The sequence below is a fragment of the Aethina tumida genome, chromosome 3 (genome assembly GCF_024364675.1).
Source record: "Aethina tumida isolate Nest 87 chromosome 3, icAetTumi1.1, whole genome shotgun sequence".
Classification (NCBI taxonomy): domain Eukaryota; kingdom Metazoa; phylum Arthropoda; class Insecta; order Coleoptera; family Nitidulidae; genus Aethina; species Aethina tumida.
This window is the reverse complement of record NC_065437.1, coordinates 21,636,140-21,657,959: the sequence shown is the minus strand read 5'-3', so window position 1 is coordinate 21,657,959 and position 21,820 is coordinate 21,636,140. Positions and strand designations below refer to the sequence as shown.

At 30.0% G+C, this 21,820-nt stretch overlaps 2 protein-coding genes across 4 annotated transcripts; one reads left to right on the top strand and one right to left on the bottom strand.

Annotated features, from left to right (window-relative positions):
* Positions 1-1,588: 1,588 nt before the first annotated feature.
* Positions 1,589-13,651, top strand: LOC109596541 (muscarinic acetylcholine receptor DM1). Of its 2 annotated transcripts, none has more exons than XM_020012110.2 (7): positions 1,589-1,708; positions 2,398-2,743; positions 5,663-5,941; positions 7,685-7,826; positions 11,124-11,317; positions 11,557-11,805; positions 12,194-13,651. In XM_020012110.2, exons 1-7 carry the CDS (start codon positions 1,612-1,614, stop codon positions 12,654-12,656), a joined length of 1,770 nt encoding a protein of 589 aa, XP_019867669.1. In that variant the 5' UTR covers positions 1,589-1,611; the 3' UTR covers positions 12,657-13,651. The 2 variants fall into 2 exon arrangements, with proteins under 2 accessions (XP_019867669.1, XP_019867668.1); XM_020012109.2 differs by having other exon boundaries at positions 7,670-7,826.
* Positions 13,652-16,790: 3,139 nt separating this feature from the next.
* On the bottom strand, positions 16,791-19,351 carry LOC109606583 (uncharacterized). 2 transcript variants are annotated; one of them, XM_020023125.2, is made up of 4 exons: positions 19,214-19,351; positions 17,632-17,832; positions 17,152-17,324; positions 16,791-17,100 (listed from the first exon to the last, which is right to left on the bottom strand). In XM_020023125.2, the coding sequence occupies exons 2-4, from the start codon at positions 17,828-17,830 to the stop codon at positions 16,954-16,956; spliced, it is 519 nt and encodes a 172-aa protein (XP_019878684.1). In that variant the 5' UTR covers positions 17,831-17,832; positions 19,214-19,351; the 3' UTR covers positions 16,791-16,953. The 2 variants fall into 2 exon arrangements, with proteins under 2 accessions (XP_019878684.1, XP_019878685.1); XM_020023126.2 differs by having other exon boundaries at positions 17,632-17,843; positions 19,214-19,270.
* Between the last annotated feature and the right edge of the window lie 2,469 nt (positions 19,352-21,820).

Here is a 21,820-nt window from a genome sequence, read left to right as displayed (position 1 = left end):
TCATATTTTTAAGTGAAAATCTTAAAAGCACATCATGACGCATATCAAATTTCCGGTCATTTATTTCTATAAAATGAAAGATATCTCAGTTGTTATTGATTTTCTTTTTCTTGGGTTGTTTACATCATTGAGCAGAGCAGTTCGTGTCCTGAGAATTGACAATATGAGAATATTTTATGTCTATTACATTGCTATTAAAGAAAACATTCGCATACAACCTTATTACCTATTTTTAACAACAAATATTAATGAATAGGCTATTGTAATTAATTATTAAATTTAAATTATCAAATAAAAAACATATATTCTATCACAGAAGTTAGAGGTTGGTACATCTAGAATACGTCTTATATATAACTGTCAGTCATCATCATTGATTCTTCTCATTTCATTCAATTGGTTCTTTGATGTTACTTTCCAATATTAATATTTAATATTACTATTAAATAACTGCCAATAAAATATGTTGAAAGTAGTATCTCAACAATCTTATTGGTCAAGGCCTTCAACTCTTCTTCCAATGGGGCTTCAATCAATTAATTATTAATTCTCTATATCTACTTTTGCACTCCTTCAAAAAGATGAGCACATATCTGTTCACCTGTATATAATATATATGATTCACAATTAATGTTTAACGTGTACTATGTTTAAACAAATAAAATAAATGTAAGTAAATGGTATAATGGTATTGATGCAAAAAGCAAAAAAAAAAAAATGAACAAGAAAAAAGAGGTAGAGAATGCCGTAGAAGTTAAATACTTCCTAAATCTTAAAACACACGCCGTGCTAAAAATAACTCATCCTGTTTAGGAGCTTTGCTCCGGTTGCAACAGTCGACTGCGCTACTTAAAATAATTGTCGGAAAAAGCTGCTCTACTACTGCTCATTTAAAATTTACTGGATCTATTCATCCGTCAAGACTTAATGAAGCGCTCCCCTCGCCAAGAGCCGTTCAACAGTTAGGTTTTCTTCAAAATTGTTACACCGAGCTGTTATGAAGGGGATAATCCGCAAATTAATTACGATATTTTACAAATATGTGGATTATAAATAGAATTAAATTTGGAACTGTACGAAGAATATTTAATATTAGTACTTCGTGATTTAACTTCTTGTGATACGTTTTCTTCTCAACTGTAGCAAGAGTATATATTAGGCGTGTATTAGAACCTAAGGGAAAATGAACCGGCGGACGCTGAGCGAATTGAGAGATTAAGATTTAATTATTCACATTTCACGAAATTGCACGATGACATAATTATAGAACATACAACGATCAACTTTAATTACTGCAGCCTATTCGTAATAACGACGACGGAGCCCTTGAGTTCAGTCTCGAATTGTTTAATTTACAATTACGCACGAACTTCATTAAAAAAATATCGTCAATTAATTTGATTATTTGACGTGAAGTAGAACAGTTTTTTAAACTGAATAGACTGAGATGTGTATTCTAATGGTTTAACGCATTCAGTGCTTTATCAAAATGATGTTACGATTTATACGATTAAAATGCATTCTTATGGAAGAAAAATAATTGGTTTTAATTGTTTCAGAGAGAAGGGAGGAGCAACATGCGGCGCCGCGCCTGCAGGTCCTCGTGACAACATGAACTCGTCGCCGACGGAGAACGCGTCTGTCGTTATCAATGCTCCGCACGAGGCTACTTATTCTCTCACCCAAGTTGTTCTAATCGGAACAGTAGGTAAGTGCAAACGATTGAAGGAAAATTAACGGACATTTAAATTATAAAACTGTCTAAAATTCATCAATGTCTAATTAACGTAAAGGTCAATCCTATTTTTTTCTTGTTATAAATTAGCTCCACTCAAAGACTCATTGCAAGTCTGTACTTGATTGTGGCCTTTTACTTAGTTAAATTCTGTGAAATTTAATAATGAATAGATTCTAAGTAAAACCAAAGTTAATTCCAATATGAAAGTACTACAACTTAAACTAAGAAAGCTCTCACTAGCACTACCTATGTAGGTTCATTTATTTATTTCTAGTTAGAAGATAATTATTTCAAGACAGCTGAACGTATATTTATTGTTAGTTGGAAGTTCAGTTAAAATGAAGGAAAAGTTAGATGAACTAATGTTGGCTCTAAATTACGAAGAAGTCCAAATGGCGTCGATCGTTCCTTGTCAAGTTTTTCTTGGTTATTGAAAGAATTTATTGCTATTTTGTTTCTGTTTATAATTTATCTTCTTGTAACACTCAAATAAATGAAATAAAATGTTGAAAATAATGCCAGAAGATCAAATATCTAGCAATTATTACGAGGTGTTAAAAATTAAAAGATAAAAAGTTACTCAAGTGTTTAATCACCCATAATTGACCGTAATAATTGTCGAGATTGGCGCGAAATTAATTAATCTTCTTTTGTTACAGCGGCAATTTTATCAGTCATTACCGTAGTGGGGAACATTATGGTAATGATATCCTTCAAAATAGACAAACAACTCCAAACAATAAGCAACTACTTCCTGTTTTCCCTCGCCGTTGCCGATTTCGCAATAGGACTTATTTCGATGCCCCTCTTCACCGTATCAACGCTCCTCGGTTACTGGCCTCTTGGGCCCCTCATCTGCGACACTTGGCTGGCTCTCGACTACCTGGCCAGCAACGCCTCTGTGCTCAACTTACTTATCATCAGCTTCGATAGATACTTTTCAGTTACGAGACCGCTCACTTACCGCGCTAAAAGGACCACCAACAAGGCTGCTTTCATGATTGCGTAAGTGCTGTACTAGATAGTTTGCGGTCTTCACACAAACTTTATAGAGAAGTGCGATGGGAACTAATTACACCTATATTGCTTTCCAGTGCACACTCGTCTGACCAACTTTCCGCCTTTTTTTATATTTATGCCGCAAAATTATATCGCGTCTTCTCCAAGTTTCAAGATAGTAAATTCATAATTTGGATGTCCTGTCACTACTTATATTTTATGAATCAGAATAACACGTGTACGGTAGTTGTCAGTATAAGAGCAACTTTTTAAAATGTTAAATATTTTAACCAATGTGAACCGTTAAAATAATAATCATTTATCATACGGGTAAGATAAAACACCGACGCTTTGGTTTTTTAAACACTCCGTCATAATTTTGAATTTGTGTGTGACATTTTTATGTTGAAACACATTTATTAAGTGCATCATTTCTTCACCATGTAGAAGTAAATAGTTGTTGCCTGTACGTAAATCAGTCTAAGGGGCCAATGCCAGAAGAATGTTTCACTATGGATATAAAAAACGTTTTGTGTAGTTTTGTTCTTGTAGGATGTTTAATATAAGCAGAACCATCATTTTTTATATATTAAATTTAGATTATCACTAAGCTGTACTCGTTCCCACTGTTCTGTGGTTCAGTGAATGTGATCCTGAGCAAATCAAAATTGAAATGGAAATTTTTAGAAGAAATCAGGTATTTTTTTGTAAGTCTGAAGTCAAACTAACAACCACTAACCATGTACTCATAGTCTTTGTACTAATTTTCAGTCCCATTTCCTCTAGATTGGTTTAATTTGAGTTTACGATAAGGTTAGGTTGTTTTTTGACATTCGAATATTCTTTCAAATTTTTCGTATCCAGAAAAATGTTTCTTGGCCCTCCACTTTAATTTTTTATTAATAATACGAGAACCGATTGACTTATTTAGCCATAAACTCTTGGCCATCTTTTTTTGTTTTTCCCGATCCGGGTGACGCTAAATTATAATTTTTCTTATAGATTCACATCGACTAATGATTAAATAATTATAATAAGCAACAATAACCGAGAAAACAATAAACATTATAGGTATCCAATTCAAGTAGGGCAGTTCATATTTTTAATATATTTTAATAAGTTGCTATGATTATGGCCACTACTGCATGTATAAAATTATTTTTTTATTGGAACAATTTAATTTTATAAAATTTAATTATCTTTAATATCCGTTACTAAAATCAGAAATCCAATAAATGACTAAATTAATTTTGACAAAGCCCCAATTATTTATGAAATAATTTCGTTAAAAATAATCGATCTGAATTGCCAGAACCTGCCAGTTAATTGAGCAGCCAATTCCAGTTTTCGTTGAGTAACTAACAACGATATGCACTCGAGAATAAACCACAAACTGATTGGAGAACATTCTATCAAATATACCAACCATTGTTCTACTCTTAAGATACACATGTTACGTAACTTTAACACAGTATTGATTGAAAGGGTTTGATTTAAACATTGTTATTATTAATGCAAACTACAACTACAGTCAAATTTGAAAATTAATTACATGCAAATATAATAATTTGGCATACAAATTATCATAATATTATTGCTTGTTTATTATTATGAATTAACAATACGAATCGGTTTTGTATTAAATAGGATCAAATTAATAATCGTTAATTTTCGTTTATCACTAACTCATCCATTTTATAATATTGATAATTTTGTGGCAACAATAAATTGGATTTGCCATTTTCAGTGAATCAAAGCAATATTGTATTAAAACAAATACATTGTTTTATAATGTATTACATGAAATAAACAAACTGCGTGAATGGCAGAAAAAATCCTTTTAACAAGAATTCTGTGGTTTCGACTGTGACATTGACTGAAAAACACCTCTTACCTATATTTTTCAGTCAATGACGGTTGTAAAAACTGTGTTATTGAAACTCCACGTTCTTTTGTGACGGGCCGATACTTTTAATATCAGAAGATGTGCCTTCAAATCAATTTTATTGAATAATAAAAACGGGCATAAAAAAGTTACCCAGTTATACTTGTACCAACTAAACGTATAATAAAGTGGGTTTAAATTTGTTTCAAATGCAAAACCCGAATATTAAACGTTAAATCGATTTTCAATAAAACTGTATCATTAATTTTGCGCATTCAATTTTATTATGACGGATTATAAATATGCACAGTTGTGCTATAAATTATGTACAAAGATTTATTCGAACTACATAATAATTTAATTCATCCGAACGAGCAGTTCTGAATTTTCTACCGATTTCGTTCGTCCGTTCGTTCAGAAAATATCTCTTTCAGACGACAGAAACATTCCATATTCTTATTTGCCTTTCCGTTCAGATACCGAGACATGTCATAAAAATCAGTAGTTTATCCCCCACTGAAAAAAAAAATAATGTACTGAATGAAGAGAATTTTAAATAGCAATTTTAAATTCAATGCAGCTACAATATTGTTAAGTTACAGTTCAACCGTAAGTGAATGGGGATTCACACTCGCACAATGGAAACGGAGCGATGCTCGCATTGAAATCGATACTGAATAAAAATTGAAATGTTTTCGTAAATTGAAATTTGAAATTATTTGAAGTATTTTTGTAACATGATATCCATTTTACAGAGAGATTTTATGAGTAAATGATGAGAGAAAGTATATTTGCAATTCAAAATGATCAACTGTGAACCGAAGATTAACACATAAAGGTTGAAATTTTTCCTAAATGTTGTTTTAGATCCACTTGAATTGTTTTTCTTCTTTCTGTGTTTTTAATTTCGATAAGCTAAAAACAAGAATGTTTAATTATAATCGGGAATGGAAGAAATCGAACCTTATCAAACTACAGACGTTAAAAAAACATTTGATTAGTACAATAAACAATTACCTTATAGGATAAATTTGTTTCAGTTGTGCCTGGGGAATTAGTTTGTTACTGTGGCCGCCGTGGATCTACAGCTGGCCGTACATAGAAGGAGAGAGAACAGTACCTGATAACGAATGTTATATTCAATTCATCGAAACGAATCACTACATCACATTCATAACAGCCATTGCGGCCTTTTACGTTCCTGTTACAGTTATGTGTATTCTTTATTGGCGGATATGGAGGGAGACTGAGAAAAGGAAAAAAGATTTGCCCAACTTGCAAGCGGGCAAAAAAGATAGTAGTAAAAGAAGTAATTCCAGGTAAGCAACATATCTGTGAAGATGTTAGTGTTTTTGACGAGTACCGGATCTTGTTGTTACAATTTATGGTTGTATTTGTCGGTCTCTATACATATAATGTTCTAAATCAAAATATTGCTTAAAAATTTCTCAGATAAGGAAACTGACATATTTGTCATTTCATTCATAATAAATTTCATTAAAATGTTTCACCTATAAATGTATTTTTTGAGCATTTTATGTATAACGTTTTATGTCCATCACTTTCTTTAGGTGTATATTGCACTTAGATGTATTGTTGTCTTCCCAATTTTCTTTCATATATTTAATTTTTTATAGAGACTTCTTTAATATGTATGTAATAATTTAATTTGAAAATATTAAAGTGTTTTTTTTCTTCATGTTTTAGTTGGTTTATACTGTAGAAAATAGCTTTAAATCGCATATAGTTTAAGTAAAAAAGCACTCAAAACGTAATCACTGGACAAATAATTTGAGTAAATCAATTTAATCATTTTATAAATGTCGTGCCTTAGTCAAACTTAATAATAAATTAAAGCAAATAAAATTAAAAATTGAATTAACCTTTTTGTTTAAAAACAATAAATTCTCATATGACAAGTATACTCCATTCAAATTAGGTGTGGAGTAAATAAACGACAAACAACGAGACGGTTTCTTATTGGGATATAGTTTACTTCTCTTCGTACCTTAAGTGAATAAACTATAGTATTTCTGACTAATTAATTAATCACTCAATTTTAATATATAAAAATATTTATTATATTTATAAATAATGTATTTAAATGTATAATAATAAAGAATAGGAAATCCCTCTTTGATATTCGGGAAAACATGCTCGATTAACTCAATTGCCCAATATTGAAACTGCTAACGCAGATATGTCACAACAATCATAGCTTTGAAAGCAACTCAAACTGAATACTATTACGTCAATAGACAATTAAATGATTTCCCCATTACAGTTGTTCCTTGAAACAAAGGATTCGTGATTGTTAATTTATCTATACACAAATATTTCTAATAAATTTGAGTCCATTAAGCATTAAGCATCAAGAAAAGGCAAAATATATGGATATTAATTTTATTTATGACCAATTCATGAAGAAATTCCCTTCATAAAGAATGTTTGCAATTAATTAAGTTTCAATTTGTGATTAAACTTTTTCTATTAAGTTCTTTATGAAACATAAATAGTGCAGTGGAGTTTAAGCACGTGATTGACTTCCAAGTGTGCCATAGTGAGGAAGTAATATGTATGCAAATTATTTTATATGAGGTTAAATGCAGCTTGGACCTTCGGGAAGGGTCTAAGAATAGTATAGTATCACAATCAATCCCTTTTAACACATTTGAAAACCTTCACACTTGGAATATAATATTCATATTTTATAAAAAAGACTTAGAGTGAGATTTAAATCCCACCAATATGCTTCAGGTTTTGACTTGTTGTAAGTAAATGTTGTATTGTTAGGAATTTCTGCTGATGTTCTATGTGAGGCTTGTCTATTTTACAATTATATACAAATAATGTAACAATCTTTAGGTTATTTATACACGTTTGAAAATATTGATTAATTGAGTCAACATAATTGTAAAATAGGCACCGTGCACATCTTATCTATGACCAATTGTTGTTTCCCCTAGATGTTCGGTGTAGTCTATATTAATACATGAAACACATACTAATCAGATCATTTGGGGTTTTTTTATTACGTGGCGGTACAGTGTATTCGTGTGCAGTGACGAAGCGAACAACGCTTGTTCGACGGTGGATCTGGAAGATTGGCACAGACCACGATCTGAGTCGTCCACAGGGGCGGACACCGACTCTGTTTACATGCACACTTCGATTACAGTGGACCACCATCGGAGAAGAAGACCTGTAAGTATTGTTTTTACTTTGTTCACGTATTTATCAACGTTGACAAGTATTGGGTTAGTGGCTGATCTCTTATCTGATGGTTTTACGTTAATCGTACGAAATAAATTTACTTCCACGCATTTTTCAAAATAATTTGATTGGCGTGTCGTAACGCGACATAAATTCAATCCAAGACGAAATAAATGCATGTTTATGGGAGAAAGAAGTGAAAATTTGAATTGACGCTCATGTATAAATCCAATAAAACGGGTCCCCAACAACCATTACTATATTGTCTCTAGGAGCAAACAGACGGTTAATCCTTAAATTGCGTTAAAGCATTTTCACTTGACATTATTTTATCGTTTCCGGTCTTCCGGGATACTCTTTATTCTCTAAAAGGTGTCTTATAAATTTCTTACAATTTTGCCGTTGGAATAAAATTGTATTGGAGTAGTCAAATATTAAACGTTACATAACTAACTAGAATGAATGTCATTCAAAATGTTTCCACTCGCTTATTCCCTAACCAATTCTTTGTTCATAAAGTTACCCTTTTGCTAAAAAAACTACGGATCAACTTTAAACACTAAAAGTTGGATTTATTCAGCATTACTTTTTCTCTCAATAACTTAACAGGTGCTAAAAACAATTAAGTGAACCACATATTTTAGAACTTAAAAAAATCTAGAACCAAAAATCATTTGAACAAGAATCGATAACAAATAGCGTGTGCTGTTCTTGCCTGTTAAATCGCTCTCCTTTGAATGCTCTCAGGCAATTTTTTTATTTATGAGGAAAGAGATCTTTAGTGTCCCTTTATGGTACTTTAGCAATGGAGTTTTATGACATGCGATTTTATGATTTTTAAATGGTTTGTAAGTATGGCGTTAAGGAAAAGTAATTTAAAATACACAAGCATACTCATCCTGCGTCACCGTTATTATATTTATAATATTATATTTAAATCATGCACAACAGTATATTTAGAAGAGACGCCAATCACTGAACATCACTTTATAAATAATAAAACGTTGCAGGGTGTGATATCCAGGTTTATACTTATAACCATTTCATTTTATTGCTAAAGAACGATAGGGACAAGCAAAATGTGCTTCTGAGATTACACCTAAAAAGACATTTTGTCCTTTTATTTTTTCTTGGTCATTTAAAATTGAAAATGTCCATATCACAACTACATTATAAAATTATTTTAATAAAAAGAGAAATATTTAATTTATACATAAATTCAAGTTCCATAAAATATTAAAATTTAGTTTAATATGACAAAAATGAAAAATTTAATCTGTAAGGATGAAGTCAAATTTTGACATGAAAATAATGAGATTTATTAATTTTTTTACAGTTATATATTAAAAAAAATTCATAATACTTTTTAATATTAAGTTTCATGACATTTACAAATTCATCATTTTACACTAATATTAATGTTATCGATGCTTAAAATTAAAAAAAAAATGGTTTTATTAGAATTTTTACTAAACAATAACAAAGTAAAAAAATATAATAAATAATAATCAAATCAAGAGTACTTTATTAATTTTTCAGGAATGTCTGTTTCGAATATTAAATTAAATATTATTTTGAATAATTAAATTTGATATAGAATTTTTCTTTTAAATGCACATACAGTGGTGGCCATAATTAAAGCAATATATTAAAATGTATTAGAAATATGTGCGTTACTACTTGAATTTAATACCAGTACCTATTAGGTTCATTGTTTCTTTTATTATTTTTGTGGCTACTATGCAACTGGTCAATCTAATTTTTACTCTTTTAAAAATTGAATTTTTTTATTTTTCAATGGACAAAATTATAACAAATTTTTACATTATGGATTTTCATTACTCTCTGTGAATCAAAATCGATTATTTACTAGCGATCTTTTGTTTATTTTAATTATTTAATCATTGGACATAATTCAACATTCTGAAGATGGGGAGAAACAAAAAAAGATAAATAAAGTTTACGGCTAATAAACATTATTAATAAATTTTAGTAAGTAACTAATTTAGAAGAAAAATCGATAATTATATAATTTGAAAGTCAAAAAACATTCAATCTCATCGTTAAATAAAATTAAAGTCAACCTGGAAGAAATTGAAGTAAAAATTAGTTCAAGGACTGTGAGGACACATGTTACATGATAACAATTCGTTGGATATCAAATCTTCAAAAAAACTTGATTTGTTGCACACACTGTGACACATGGTGGTTCAATTAAATTAGACTAATTTATGTACCCCGATATATTAGACAACAATTTGCTTCCGTATATTGAAGATATGGAACTAATAATAAATGTGTCTCAATAGCAAATCAAGAAGTCTGAAGGAGTCTTGTTTATGACAAGTAGATGGAACGAAAATTAAAAAACAAAAGAATTATTATTCAAAAATTTTGATTTTAAATTCATTAACACAAACTTATTCATTAAAAATTGATGGTAGCTTTTCTGAAAAAAAATGAAAGCTGTATCGGTTCACAAGGACCTTAAAAAAAGAGTTTATTTTCTTAATTTCAATTTTTAACCATCTTACGATTACGACACAATTATAAAACTATATTTTTTTTTTTTTTTGAATTCCTCGTCTAATTTCCGCTGAATATATGAGCTTTTGGAATTTTTAAAAACGGTACGACATATTTAAAAAAATAAAATCCATTTTTTTGCTCAAAAATCGGGTTTTTTAATAATTTTACTCTTGAACTGATATGATACGGAACTTGTAAACCTAATTTTCAGTATTTTTCCATTTACTCAGAAACGGTTATAGATGAAGACCTGAAACTCGCACTATCGAAGTATCTTATTAGTACTAAGATTCCCTGAAATTATGAGCCCAATCTCTTTCTGGGGCCGAATCGGCACGTTTATCGTCTCATGGCCTTTAAATATAAATGTAATATGAAGCTCTTTTGTTACCTTAATTTGACAAATTTTGAAATGAACTCAATTTTTCTTGTAAATGCCCATTTACCAACGTTTCCTTTTATACAATTATTGATGTCACAAGCCAGTAGCTGCATTTTAAAGCCGCCTCAAATTGTTAATTTCCCTTTATTTAAAAAGAAACCAATTTTTAAATGGTTTTAATATTACCACAAACCATTTTGCCAAAATTAAAAAAAAAAACAATAGTAAACATACTCCGTAAGCTATGACTGGTGAGTTTTAAGCATTGAATATATAAATTAATTAAGACTAAAAGATTTTATGATGTGCCAACCACAATTGATGTGCCACACGTATTTGTAATATATTTTAAAATATATTTGAATATTGCATTATAGCGACGAGGCGGTTGGCTCTCGGGCATTTATCAAGTACGAGCATGGTGTGTAGCGTGGTGGCATTCGGGACGGGAGGACAGTGACACTGAGGAGGAAAGTCCCAGCGAACAGGGCCAGGGATGCATTACGCCGGTGTCCCTAGACACCCCGTTGCAGAGCTCTGTTTCCAGATGCACTTCACTCAACGTAATCAGGTAAGGTATCAATGTGACAGGCTAGATTCTTTCACTCATATTATGCTGATCAAATATTAACGTCTTGTGGAGGTTTTCAATTTATGTTGGTTAAATGACTTAAGCGTCGCATTAATGTCAAAAGATATGAAACATGGAATATTTTAACTTAAGAATTTATGTTGTGCTTCGTATCGTATTTAGTTTCATCGTGTTCTTAAGGGTTTTAAGGAAATATTGATCGATTTTTGACATTTTAGGGATCCATATACAACAATTTCGACTCAACGTGATCTCACACTGACTCAGGCCAATATGACCCCAACGCGTCTCGCGCCACGGGATTCGCGCAGCCTGCCGACGAGTAACCGGTTAACCGGCCGGTCAGTTTCCAATGATAGTGTCTACACGATCGTGATCCGGTTACCCGGTGAAGGCAACGAGGGCACACAGAGCAACGAGGGACCTTCCATCAAGATGATCGCGGAGGACACACCCAGACCCACGAGGTAATTTCAAATTATTTTTATCGGGTCTAATTTTATAATACTAATTCAAAATATTGTGTTATTATTTGTAAATATAAATAGTAAAAGGAAAGAATATTATGGGTGTGACTGTAATAAATGGGAGCCTCGTAGTGTCTTCCCTTCGTTCTACACGCCATCCTTCTAATTGCCCTTCTTTGCATTGCAAATAACTTATTTGCATGTGCTGAGTGGTCTCACACTAAAATGTCAAATGTTTAACAGATAGTAACATTAGTCACAACGTTTTAGTGAATACAAATTATATTTTATGTATTTATTTTAACTTTTGTTACGTTCACTCAATCATTAAACTCGTTAGTAACTAACTTCTTCTTAAAAAAGTTGGATATATCACGGTAAATTGCAGGTCCCACGACGGCGATTATACCGTAATACCAATGTCGAGCAACCATCTGAATCGCAGGCCAAGCGCCATGCCCGACATCCGTATCCCTCTTAACGCGAAAATCATCCCAAAACCGTTGATAGTCAACGCGACCAAGAATCAGGGCAAGAAGAAAAAGAAAACGCAGGAAAAGAAGGCCGACAAAAAGGCGGCCAAGACATTGTCCGCGATCTTGCTCACGTTCATCTTCACGTGGACTCCGTACAACATATTGGTGCTGCTCAAGCCTGTGACGTCGTCTAGTGCCAGGATTCCGCCGCAGCTTTGGGACTTCTTTTATTATTTGTGCTACATAAACTCGACTATCAATCCGGTGTGCTACGCGTTGTGTAACGCGAGTTTTCGCCGAACGTACTTGCGAATTTTGCAGTGCAAATGGCATAATAGGAACCGGGCCGCCATGAACCGGGGCTTTTACAATTAGCAAAGAAGGGACGCGGGGGTAGAATTGCCGAATTTTGGCCGGTGAGCTGGCCACGTATAAACAACCTTCCCTAATTACGGATTCTACTCCACCCTCATGGAACAGATTGATGTGGCTGTTAATTTAGATAAATGAAATACACAATTACCGACAGGCAAATTAAATAGAACCACTTAGAAAAATTGCCCCAGTTCAGTCTTGAAAGAAGTTTAACGAAATTAAATCCTCAGTTTTCAGACGTTGAACTTTTTTATTTTCGAACGCTTTTCTTTCTAGGACTTTTAACACTAAATATGATTCGTAATAAAATGACAATCAGTCCTTATTTAATTCAAAATCAAAATCATTAAAGAATAGCTGTTACAGCTTTTAAAGTTTCCGTTTGTTAATTAATTCTTATTAAATCATCCTTGATTTAGAATGTTCGTTGGATGTTGGACATTTCCCTTCAACAATCTTTGAAACTCACATGGATGACACTAGTTTGGAATGTAATGAAAAAATTGATTTTGCAGAAAAAAATGTTCTTTAATAACTTGTGTACTTAATTAGACACCTTATTATAGTATTAAGGTAACTTCTGTCGCCACAATGAATACATCTTCGATTGGATGCCTAGGCAACAAGTCTTCCTTCAAAATTGATTCAAACATCGAATGGTAATTTTAAATAAGTGCGTTATTTGAACGAAACCATTTTAAAATCACAAATGAGATAATCTGATTCCAAATTAATGTTTGTGACAATAAATCCAGGCAAAGAATTCAAGCCACACAATAGGTTCCGGGTAATAAGAACGTGATTGGGTAATGTAACTTTTTTATCGATATGTTTATAGTGAATCATGCAAACCATACACCCTTAGTCGCCCCTAAAAATCGCCAAAAAAAATTCCTAACAATGAACACTTTAAAGACAATTTCTAGATGTTTTTATATTTGTATGTATAACGCTCAAACCGTGTTCTAAAACAAAAAATAACAAAAAAAAAGAAACCGTAAGCGGACTGACCTTGAAAATGTAAGGAGTAATACAGATATTTATACATAACTATAGAGGCTGTGTGTTAGATTTAGTTTCATTTGTTCGTGGTAAGACCAATCTTTGGACATTAGATTTAAAAATATTGAACGTGCAGAACAACTTAATGTCTTCCGCACCTTCAGGTCCTTGCATGGGCGTTAAAACCTGGCAGGAACGGGTTTGATCGTTCTAAGGCAGCGACACATCCCTTTAAACGTTCAGATTTTGCCGAAATATCGCATAATCATTTTTAAATAATGGACAACACTGGCAGAACTTTTATATACAAATTTGTAAAGCAAGAAATCTCGTTGTTTCGTGTGAAGATGTCGCAATAGCTGAAGTTTTAAAGGGACCAACCTTTTGTCAACCATTGTACTCCAATGTACTACTCATATAACCTCCCTAGCTAGAAAACAAACAACCGTATGTCACGTTCCGACACCGTCATTACCATTGGATTTTAATCGATTCTAAAATAGGCTTACTTGTATAAATTTGATGTGGTAACTTTAAACAACTGGAATTGGTGCGATATTAATCATTTTTGGAATACATCTAATTTAAGCTGAAACATGTCATTGTATAAATTCATAAAGAATGGTATATCACTCATCCTGAAAATTGTGCCTGTATTCCAATCTTGAAAATATATTCAAGCTACCTACATTGGCTTAAATGATGAATTTCTGGGTTCCTCGTCGTTCATCTTTTGACTAAGTTTTTAATTGTCGGAATTAACACACACTTCAGTGAAATTTTTCATTTTCGCCATATAGTGATCATGCGAAGAATTTGTGCCGATATCTACCTCTATTGCGAATGCCTCTAGAGAATTAGACCAATTTAAGAAACACCAATATCAATCTGAACTAAACAGTTCTTATACTATATTAATCTGTATGCAAGAACTATAACCAAACTACTTATTAACTCTGTTACAAACACTAATAGTCTTCCATTATTCAATGTTCGCATACCAGAAATTGATCATTAACCAATAAGCGATGGTAATTACGGACGTTGGAAGCTTCGTAGCTTCAATGTATAGCGATTATGTTTAGAAGCAATAATCAGAAAATAAATACAATAATTTCAAACACATGTAATAATAAATAAAATGAACGCCAAAATTCGCCTAACGCTATATAAATGTACATTGATTCCCCATTTTTAGATCTATTAAGCATTTTATTGCAATATTATACTTTTACGTCATTTATTGGAACATGTACCTTTGACAATCTGATCATCTGACACATTTCATGCTCATTAAGATTAATTTAATTGCTGAATTTATATGACTACAATTAATATAGGCAGGAAATTGATTAATTCGGGCGACTGTTAATTTACTTAAAAAAAATTAAGCAACACGAATCTTAAGGAGTACTGTAAATCAGCAGTTATCAAGTGGACTTTCGTCAAATTCTTGCCGTCGTTTTAAAAACGTAGTGAAATCACTTGAATGTTGTATTTAACAGTTCAGAGCTATTGTGTTGTTCCCATGAACAAATTAATAGAGAATTATATTAATTCAACTAAGTTGACTGCGTAAATTATTTCGTTTAAGAAATTTAATTTTGAGCTGAACAATAAGCAAGGTTGTATATTATTCCAAAAAAATATACATCGGGTAATTTTTAAATGAAACGACGTATTTAATTCAACTAAACTGATTTTTTAAAACCAGGAGGAAGCGTTATTTCTCCCCCAATGAAAGTTTATTAAATTTTACGGCAATATTCCATTGTTATTTGTTATGTTTTTTAGTCATGTGCCAAAGATGATATACGTAGGATTTAGTAAACTCCTGCTATGTTGAACCAAAATTAAGACAAACGGTCGGCTCAAAAATCATTCAGAAATAAGTTTTTGAATATTCAGATGTTGTATGTATAGTATATATAATAAAGCATTAATATTATTGGTATTGTTTATCTTTTTGTTGTTGTATATTGTGAAAACGAATTGTAAACTTTCTCGTAATTTTGAATGATTTTTGATGACGTGACCCCGAGTAAAATTCTCAAATGGGATTGTGCAACTGTAAAAAGGAACTCACATTCATGAATTTCAATGGAGTTGTGTGGGACGTGAGTTTCTTTTCGTTTATTTTCTATAACAACCCAATGGGACTTTCAACATGTAACTTATAACGCACATTAGGTACAAGTTATTATAAAAAAACCACAAACGAGACTTTTGTAATATTTACCATTCCCGATATTAATAGTGGTTTGTAAATGATGTTAATAAATAAAATGTTGTTTTACATACTAATATAATAAAGAAATTTTATTAAAACTCCCATTAAATCACTGAAAGAGTTACGGGTATTATAAATATAATGTTAATAAAATTGTATAAAACTAAATGAGATAATAAAGCTAAATTAAAATAGACCACAGAATTTACTTGATGTTCTAGGTGTTAGTTTTTAAGGTGAATATATATCGAGCATTTTGGGAGATATCCTGTGGAAAACTGTCATTCAGTTCCTCCGCAAAACGCTCGCTTGTAACAATATGCTAGAAATAATTCAACAATCTATTCTTCTAGCCCCTCTTATGACACTTTCTAAATTACAAATATAATTCTATGTGAATTTATTATACAGTTTTTTAAATTCCGCACACTCCTTTCAAATTTAAATTGTTTTAATTAATTAATTTTCATATGTAATTCATTAAAATTTGGCTTTTAAGTATATTATTAACTTTATAATAGTTCTCTATTATGTATTACATGTTTTTCATTGAATGTACGATATTTAATTGCCAATTTTTAGTGGGGTCTTGTGTGAACAAGTCACTTTTTCTAATTATTATAACAGTAATATTATACAAGTTGTAAATTGTAAAATTCTGTATCAAAATATATTTTAGGGACAAGCTTATACGAGTCTAATTGAGGTAAGTATGAAAATTGTAATTTAAATATAAAATTAAATGTATATTCCTCTATATTAATTTATTATTATATTTTTATACTCGGTCTCAATTTCTAAATATTAATATTAAAAGCAAAACTTATTAATTTAGATTTTTGCTCACATTAAAATAATTTAGACCAAAAAAGTAAATATTGATTTTCAAGTAAAAAAGTAAATGAATATTTTATAAAATATTTACTTATAATATATAACCGTTTCCAATACAATATTATAAAATTACCTTTTAAAAATTGTATTTGTTAATTTAATAACAAATTTGTGCGCTTTAATAATTCAGGTGTCATAAAACCTAATGCATATATATGGATAAAAATATGGTTAAACATATGATACATCATAAGAATTTGTTGTTTGAGGAGCAACTTCAGTAGGAACTTTCAGATGTTCATCATCAATGGAAGAAACACTAGCTTGCTTCTTTAATGCATTTCTGTATTTCGCAGATTGAACCCGTTGCTGCAATATCTAGAAAAAGCAACAATAAGACAAAATTGATTACATTGATTTTTTACTGACCTGTTGTCTTCTAATCTCTGCTTCTTCAAGTTTCTCTTGTAACTTTACTAAAGTGACTGTTGGACTAGTTTGTTGTTCCTCCAGCTTCTGGAATCGTTTTGGTGGATGCTTTTTAATTATACTTTCCCCATCCTTGTCTTCCTCAAATGCAATTTCAAATGACAAACCATTTGCTAAAATATCGAAAAATATAATTAAGTTGAGAATCTAAGCCACGCGTTCCGAAAATAGAACAGCAATTTTCAAACGGATAAATTACAATAGGCCCTTCAACAATAGAAGATATATGGAGGACCATGAACTGAATTTGATTCATGTATTATTAAAACACAATTTTCGGCTTAATGATTTTATCAATCAATACTAAATTAACGACCAACAACCTTTGCACTATTAAATTTAATTCATTCAAATTCTTTGGAAATTGATTTTATAAAAATTATCCCTTTCAATACAAACATCACATAATCGAAGCCTTACATCCTTTTTGAAGATTGTTAACCATGGCGGATTCTAGTACTTCAGTCTGTGGATCTTCTCCTTCAAGCGGTGGGACGTCTGGGACGCTCTTCGGAATCGACACCTTTCGAACACTGCCGTTCGACAAACTTGAAATGTCGGTAACTTTGTTTCCATTCAGCGGTTCAACTGTGATGTTTTTGGCAGCACTACAGCCCATTCCTGAAATATGTCTTTTTGCAAGTTGACTCAATTACATTTAAAATTATCTAGGTGTTTGTAATGATTCGTAACAGTGACATTGTTACAAATGAACTTTTCACCAACATTATAAAGATCACAACAGATTATGGAAGACTTTAAATGCTTAACGTCATGCAATTGTAATTGTTTCGTTTTAATTTATAACCTATTTTACGGTTTAAAAATGAACTTTTTATGTAAATTATGCCTACATTATAAACATATTTTCCAAAGGACAACACGCAACTTTATTCCAGAAACGATACTTTTTTTATAAACGTTATTGTTGCTTTTATGGAAAAGTAGTGCTAGGGAACATAAAATATTATTAGTATTCTTGGTAATATTTAAATTCCAGAAAGTGTAAAATTAATATGTTTTTGTTTTGTAATATTATTACATGTTACTATTTATGGACTATAAGATATGGTAGATAAAACTATTTAAAGTCACATATGTACTATTAATAAATTAGAAATTTTGATCAAAAATTGTGTAAATAACTCCAACAAGTTAATTTGATTTTAATGTGTTTTACAATACCTCGCATTCGCCATAATTTAATGCCATGTGATTAGAGCAAACTGTCAATAAATAAAACACTAATTTAATAAGAATGTAATACTAAATACTAACAAAATAATAATACACTTTTTTAATAATATCTATGTAAGTATTTACAATATTGATTATTTTATGGTTAGTTAGAATAAAGTATAACATGTATATATTTTCACATGTGTACGAATGTACACAAATGTCAATCGATTTGATATTTCACGATCACAACAAACGAAAAGATAGTAATGTGTAGAAAGTACATTAATTATTCTAATTAATAGCCTACATGTATATGTATTTGTTATTATAACGGAATAACAAAAGTTATCATTACCTGTCAAAGAAATTACATACACAATTTTTCATCAACTTATCTACAATAATATTTTTATAACTATTTAAAATTTGTATCTAAACATAATATTATTTAAATATATACTTTTTAATAAATATAATACTAAATATATGTGTTCTAATGAAATTAAAGTCTGGAAGATGATGATCACTCAATATTCAGTTTAAAATCTCATAGATCAAGAAACAATCATGGTGATAAAATAATTTATTTAATTTCTAATTAATCACATTCTTAATAAATTGATCATTATTAATATAATTTTTCTCTATATAAAATATTTATTTTAAATTAATATATTAATTAATTAAAATATATTTTGTTGAGTGTACTATTGTAATGAAGAACAAGCTTTTGTATCCGAAATTTTGACTAACAATTTAAAAAAATATATGTTTAAAATTATTACTAAAATCTAAAAAATATTTTTAAAATTAAACTTACCTAGTTTAAAATTCTGTTCAATGGTTCGTGTACTCTAAGCGCATTTTGCAATAAAACGGTAGTATCACTTTTGAACTAGTTACTTGTAATAATCACAGTCTAAACTGAAGCACGCTCAATTCGTCGAGAGTTAAAAACTCCTGCGGAACTTTGACTTGCGCAAACCAATTGTTTACAATCATTTTGTGAGTGCAATGTAGCTCAAGCTTTCATGAATAAAAACAAGTATGTATAGGGGTAAATATGAAATCGATATGTAATATTTGTAAAGAATATTTTAAAATTATTCTTATTAATATTATTAACAATAATGTTGGAGTCGACAGATAACTAACTAACATAGTCATATAGTCACTCCAATTCTGTAATGAAAATTAATTGTTAAAACCAAAAATTAGTAAATAATTTTAATCAAAAAATAATAATTATTTATTATTCTATTTATTTCATTATTTTTTTATATATTATGATATTGAAAATTTATTAAATACAAATCGATAATATTTTTTATAAATTTTTTTCCTATAAATGCGATTTGAAAATGTTTGTATTCTAAAGAGCATTGACTTGTTATCAAATATTAATATTAACATTGCTTCGTGTGGAACGCTAGGCTGTTCGCATCATGAAATTTATGAGGGTGGTCAGTCGACTGATAAAGAAAATACATTAATCAATTACTCTAGTATCTGTAAAAACATTGTATATTGTAACAAATAATAAAGCAACATTGTAAACGTCTTGAAAATTTTTATTAGAACTTTTAGTTTTGGATTTGAAGGATACAGTAGATTAAAATAATATACGTGATTGTTACTTTTTGTATTAAAATAATGTTTAATTTTACAATACAATAAAGTTACGTTAATGTTAAAATGTTAAATTTAATTAACTATTTTAATAACATATTTCATGGACAGTTACTTTTTGAAATAAAATATTTAATTATGCAATATATTAAAGTGATGGCAAGAATTTTAAATTTAATTAATTAATAACATTTTTGTAGTATACTATTTTTTCGAAGTATGCATAATGTATATTTATTATATTATTTAAGTAATTAAATTATGTATAGCATATAGTATGTGTATTGCATAAATGAAAATTAATGTATGTGACCACGTTAACACTACACGTAAACTGTGTTGCATACACCTTAGTTCGAATATCGATTTTATTGATGAGTCGACCTCATCGTTTTGCATTCAAAGAATTTCGAACCGGTATATTAAAAATCATCTTATCTTTTTAATAAATTGCCGAATTAATTTTGATTTTTCGCAATAATCACCTATACTCGGTAAAATATTTCATTTCAAAGATAAATGCCGAGGAAAATTATTATTAATATCCACAACTGGTACGTTAATGGTTTTTTGCAAAGTTGAATAATTTAATGCTGGCATAGATATCAATCAATTATCGTGCAAAAATCTCGCCCCATTTATAATTTTAATTGAAAATCTGGATGACTAAAATTTGTCGAATAATTACATACCGAAATAATTACCAAACAATTTCTCACATTTTGTTTCAGTCGGTTGTTTAAAGTTTTCAATACATTACTTTAATTTACTTTGTATGCAAATTAAATTATGTTACTTATTTAGGAATTCTCTATACATACGCTTTAATTTCGTAGATTTCCGGTATACAATATTAAGCATATTATTTAATTGGTTCCAAATTTAAAATTAATTAATTAATGTAATTAAAATTAACAAGAACAACAGCGACAACACAATTAGAATGCAACAGGCTCTCACAAATATTTTTCAGGATAATTTTATAATAAAATAAAAATTATTAATTAGCAATAATTGGAAAATAAATTGTATTGAAATAATGCATCATAGGCACCATTATAATAAGTAATAGTTTATTCAGTATTCATTAGCAAAGATATATCAACTATTTAATTACCTATTTAATATTTGCTAATTATATAGTTACATGAGAATATTTATAAAGATTCTTTAATATCAATATTAAATGGATAATATTTTTTGAACAAGTATAAAAGTATGACATTTACTTATATATTGTTTTTATAGATATTAAAGTACACTTTAACATAATTTTAAACTACAAGCAGAAGTTATTGTATATAATATTTGCCATACAGATAATTTGTAATAATTTTGAATTAATTGTTGTTTGTCTCACAAAAAATCATGAATATAAATATCATTGTAATATTCCGATGTTTATCGGTCATCAGACATAAAATATTTATGATTATTGTAAAATAGGAAAGGTTAGCAATGCACTTGACTGTGTGGGATCATATTCCGCCTTTTAAAGTATTTCCAATACACTCACATATTATTACTTTTAGCGATTACCTGCGTTTGATAACAAATTGAAATGTTAGATTTATGTTGCAAAACAAATTGGAATTTAACTAAAATATCACCGGATTTTTACAAGTGCTAACCGCACAAATAATTACATTATACCAATCCAAATTTTTCCAAGGAGTCACCGTATAGAGTTACTCATGAAGAATTCTCTTCATACTTTACCATTTTTATGGTGTGCCGAACAAATGTCAGATTCATCTATTTACCTCTTAAACACCGATGTTGGACATGAGAATGATTA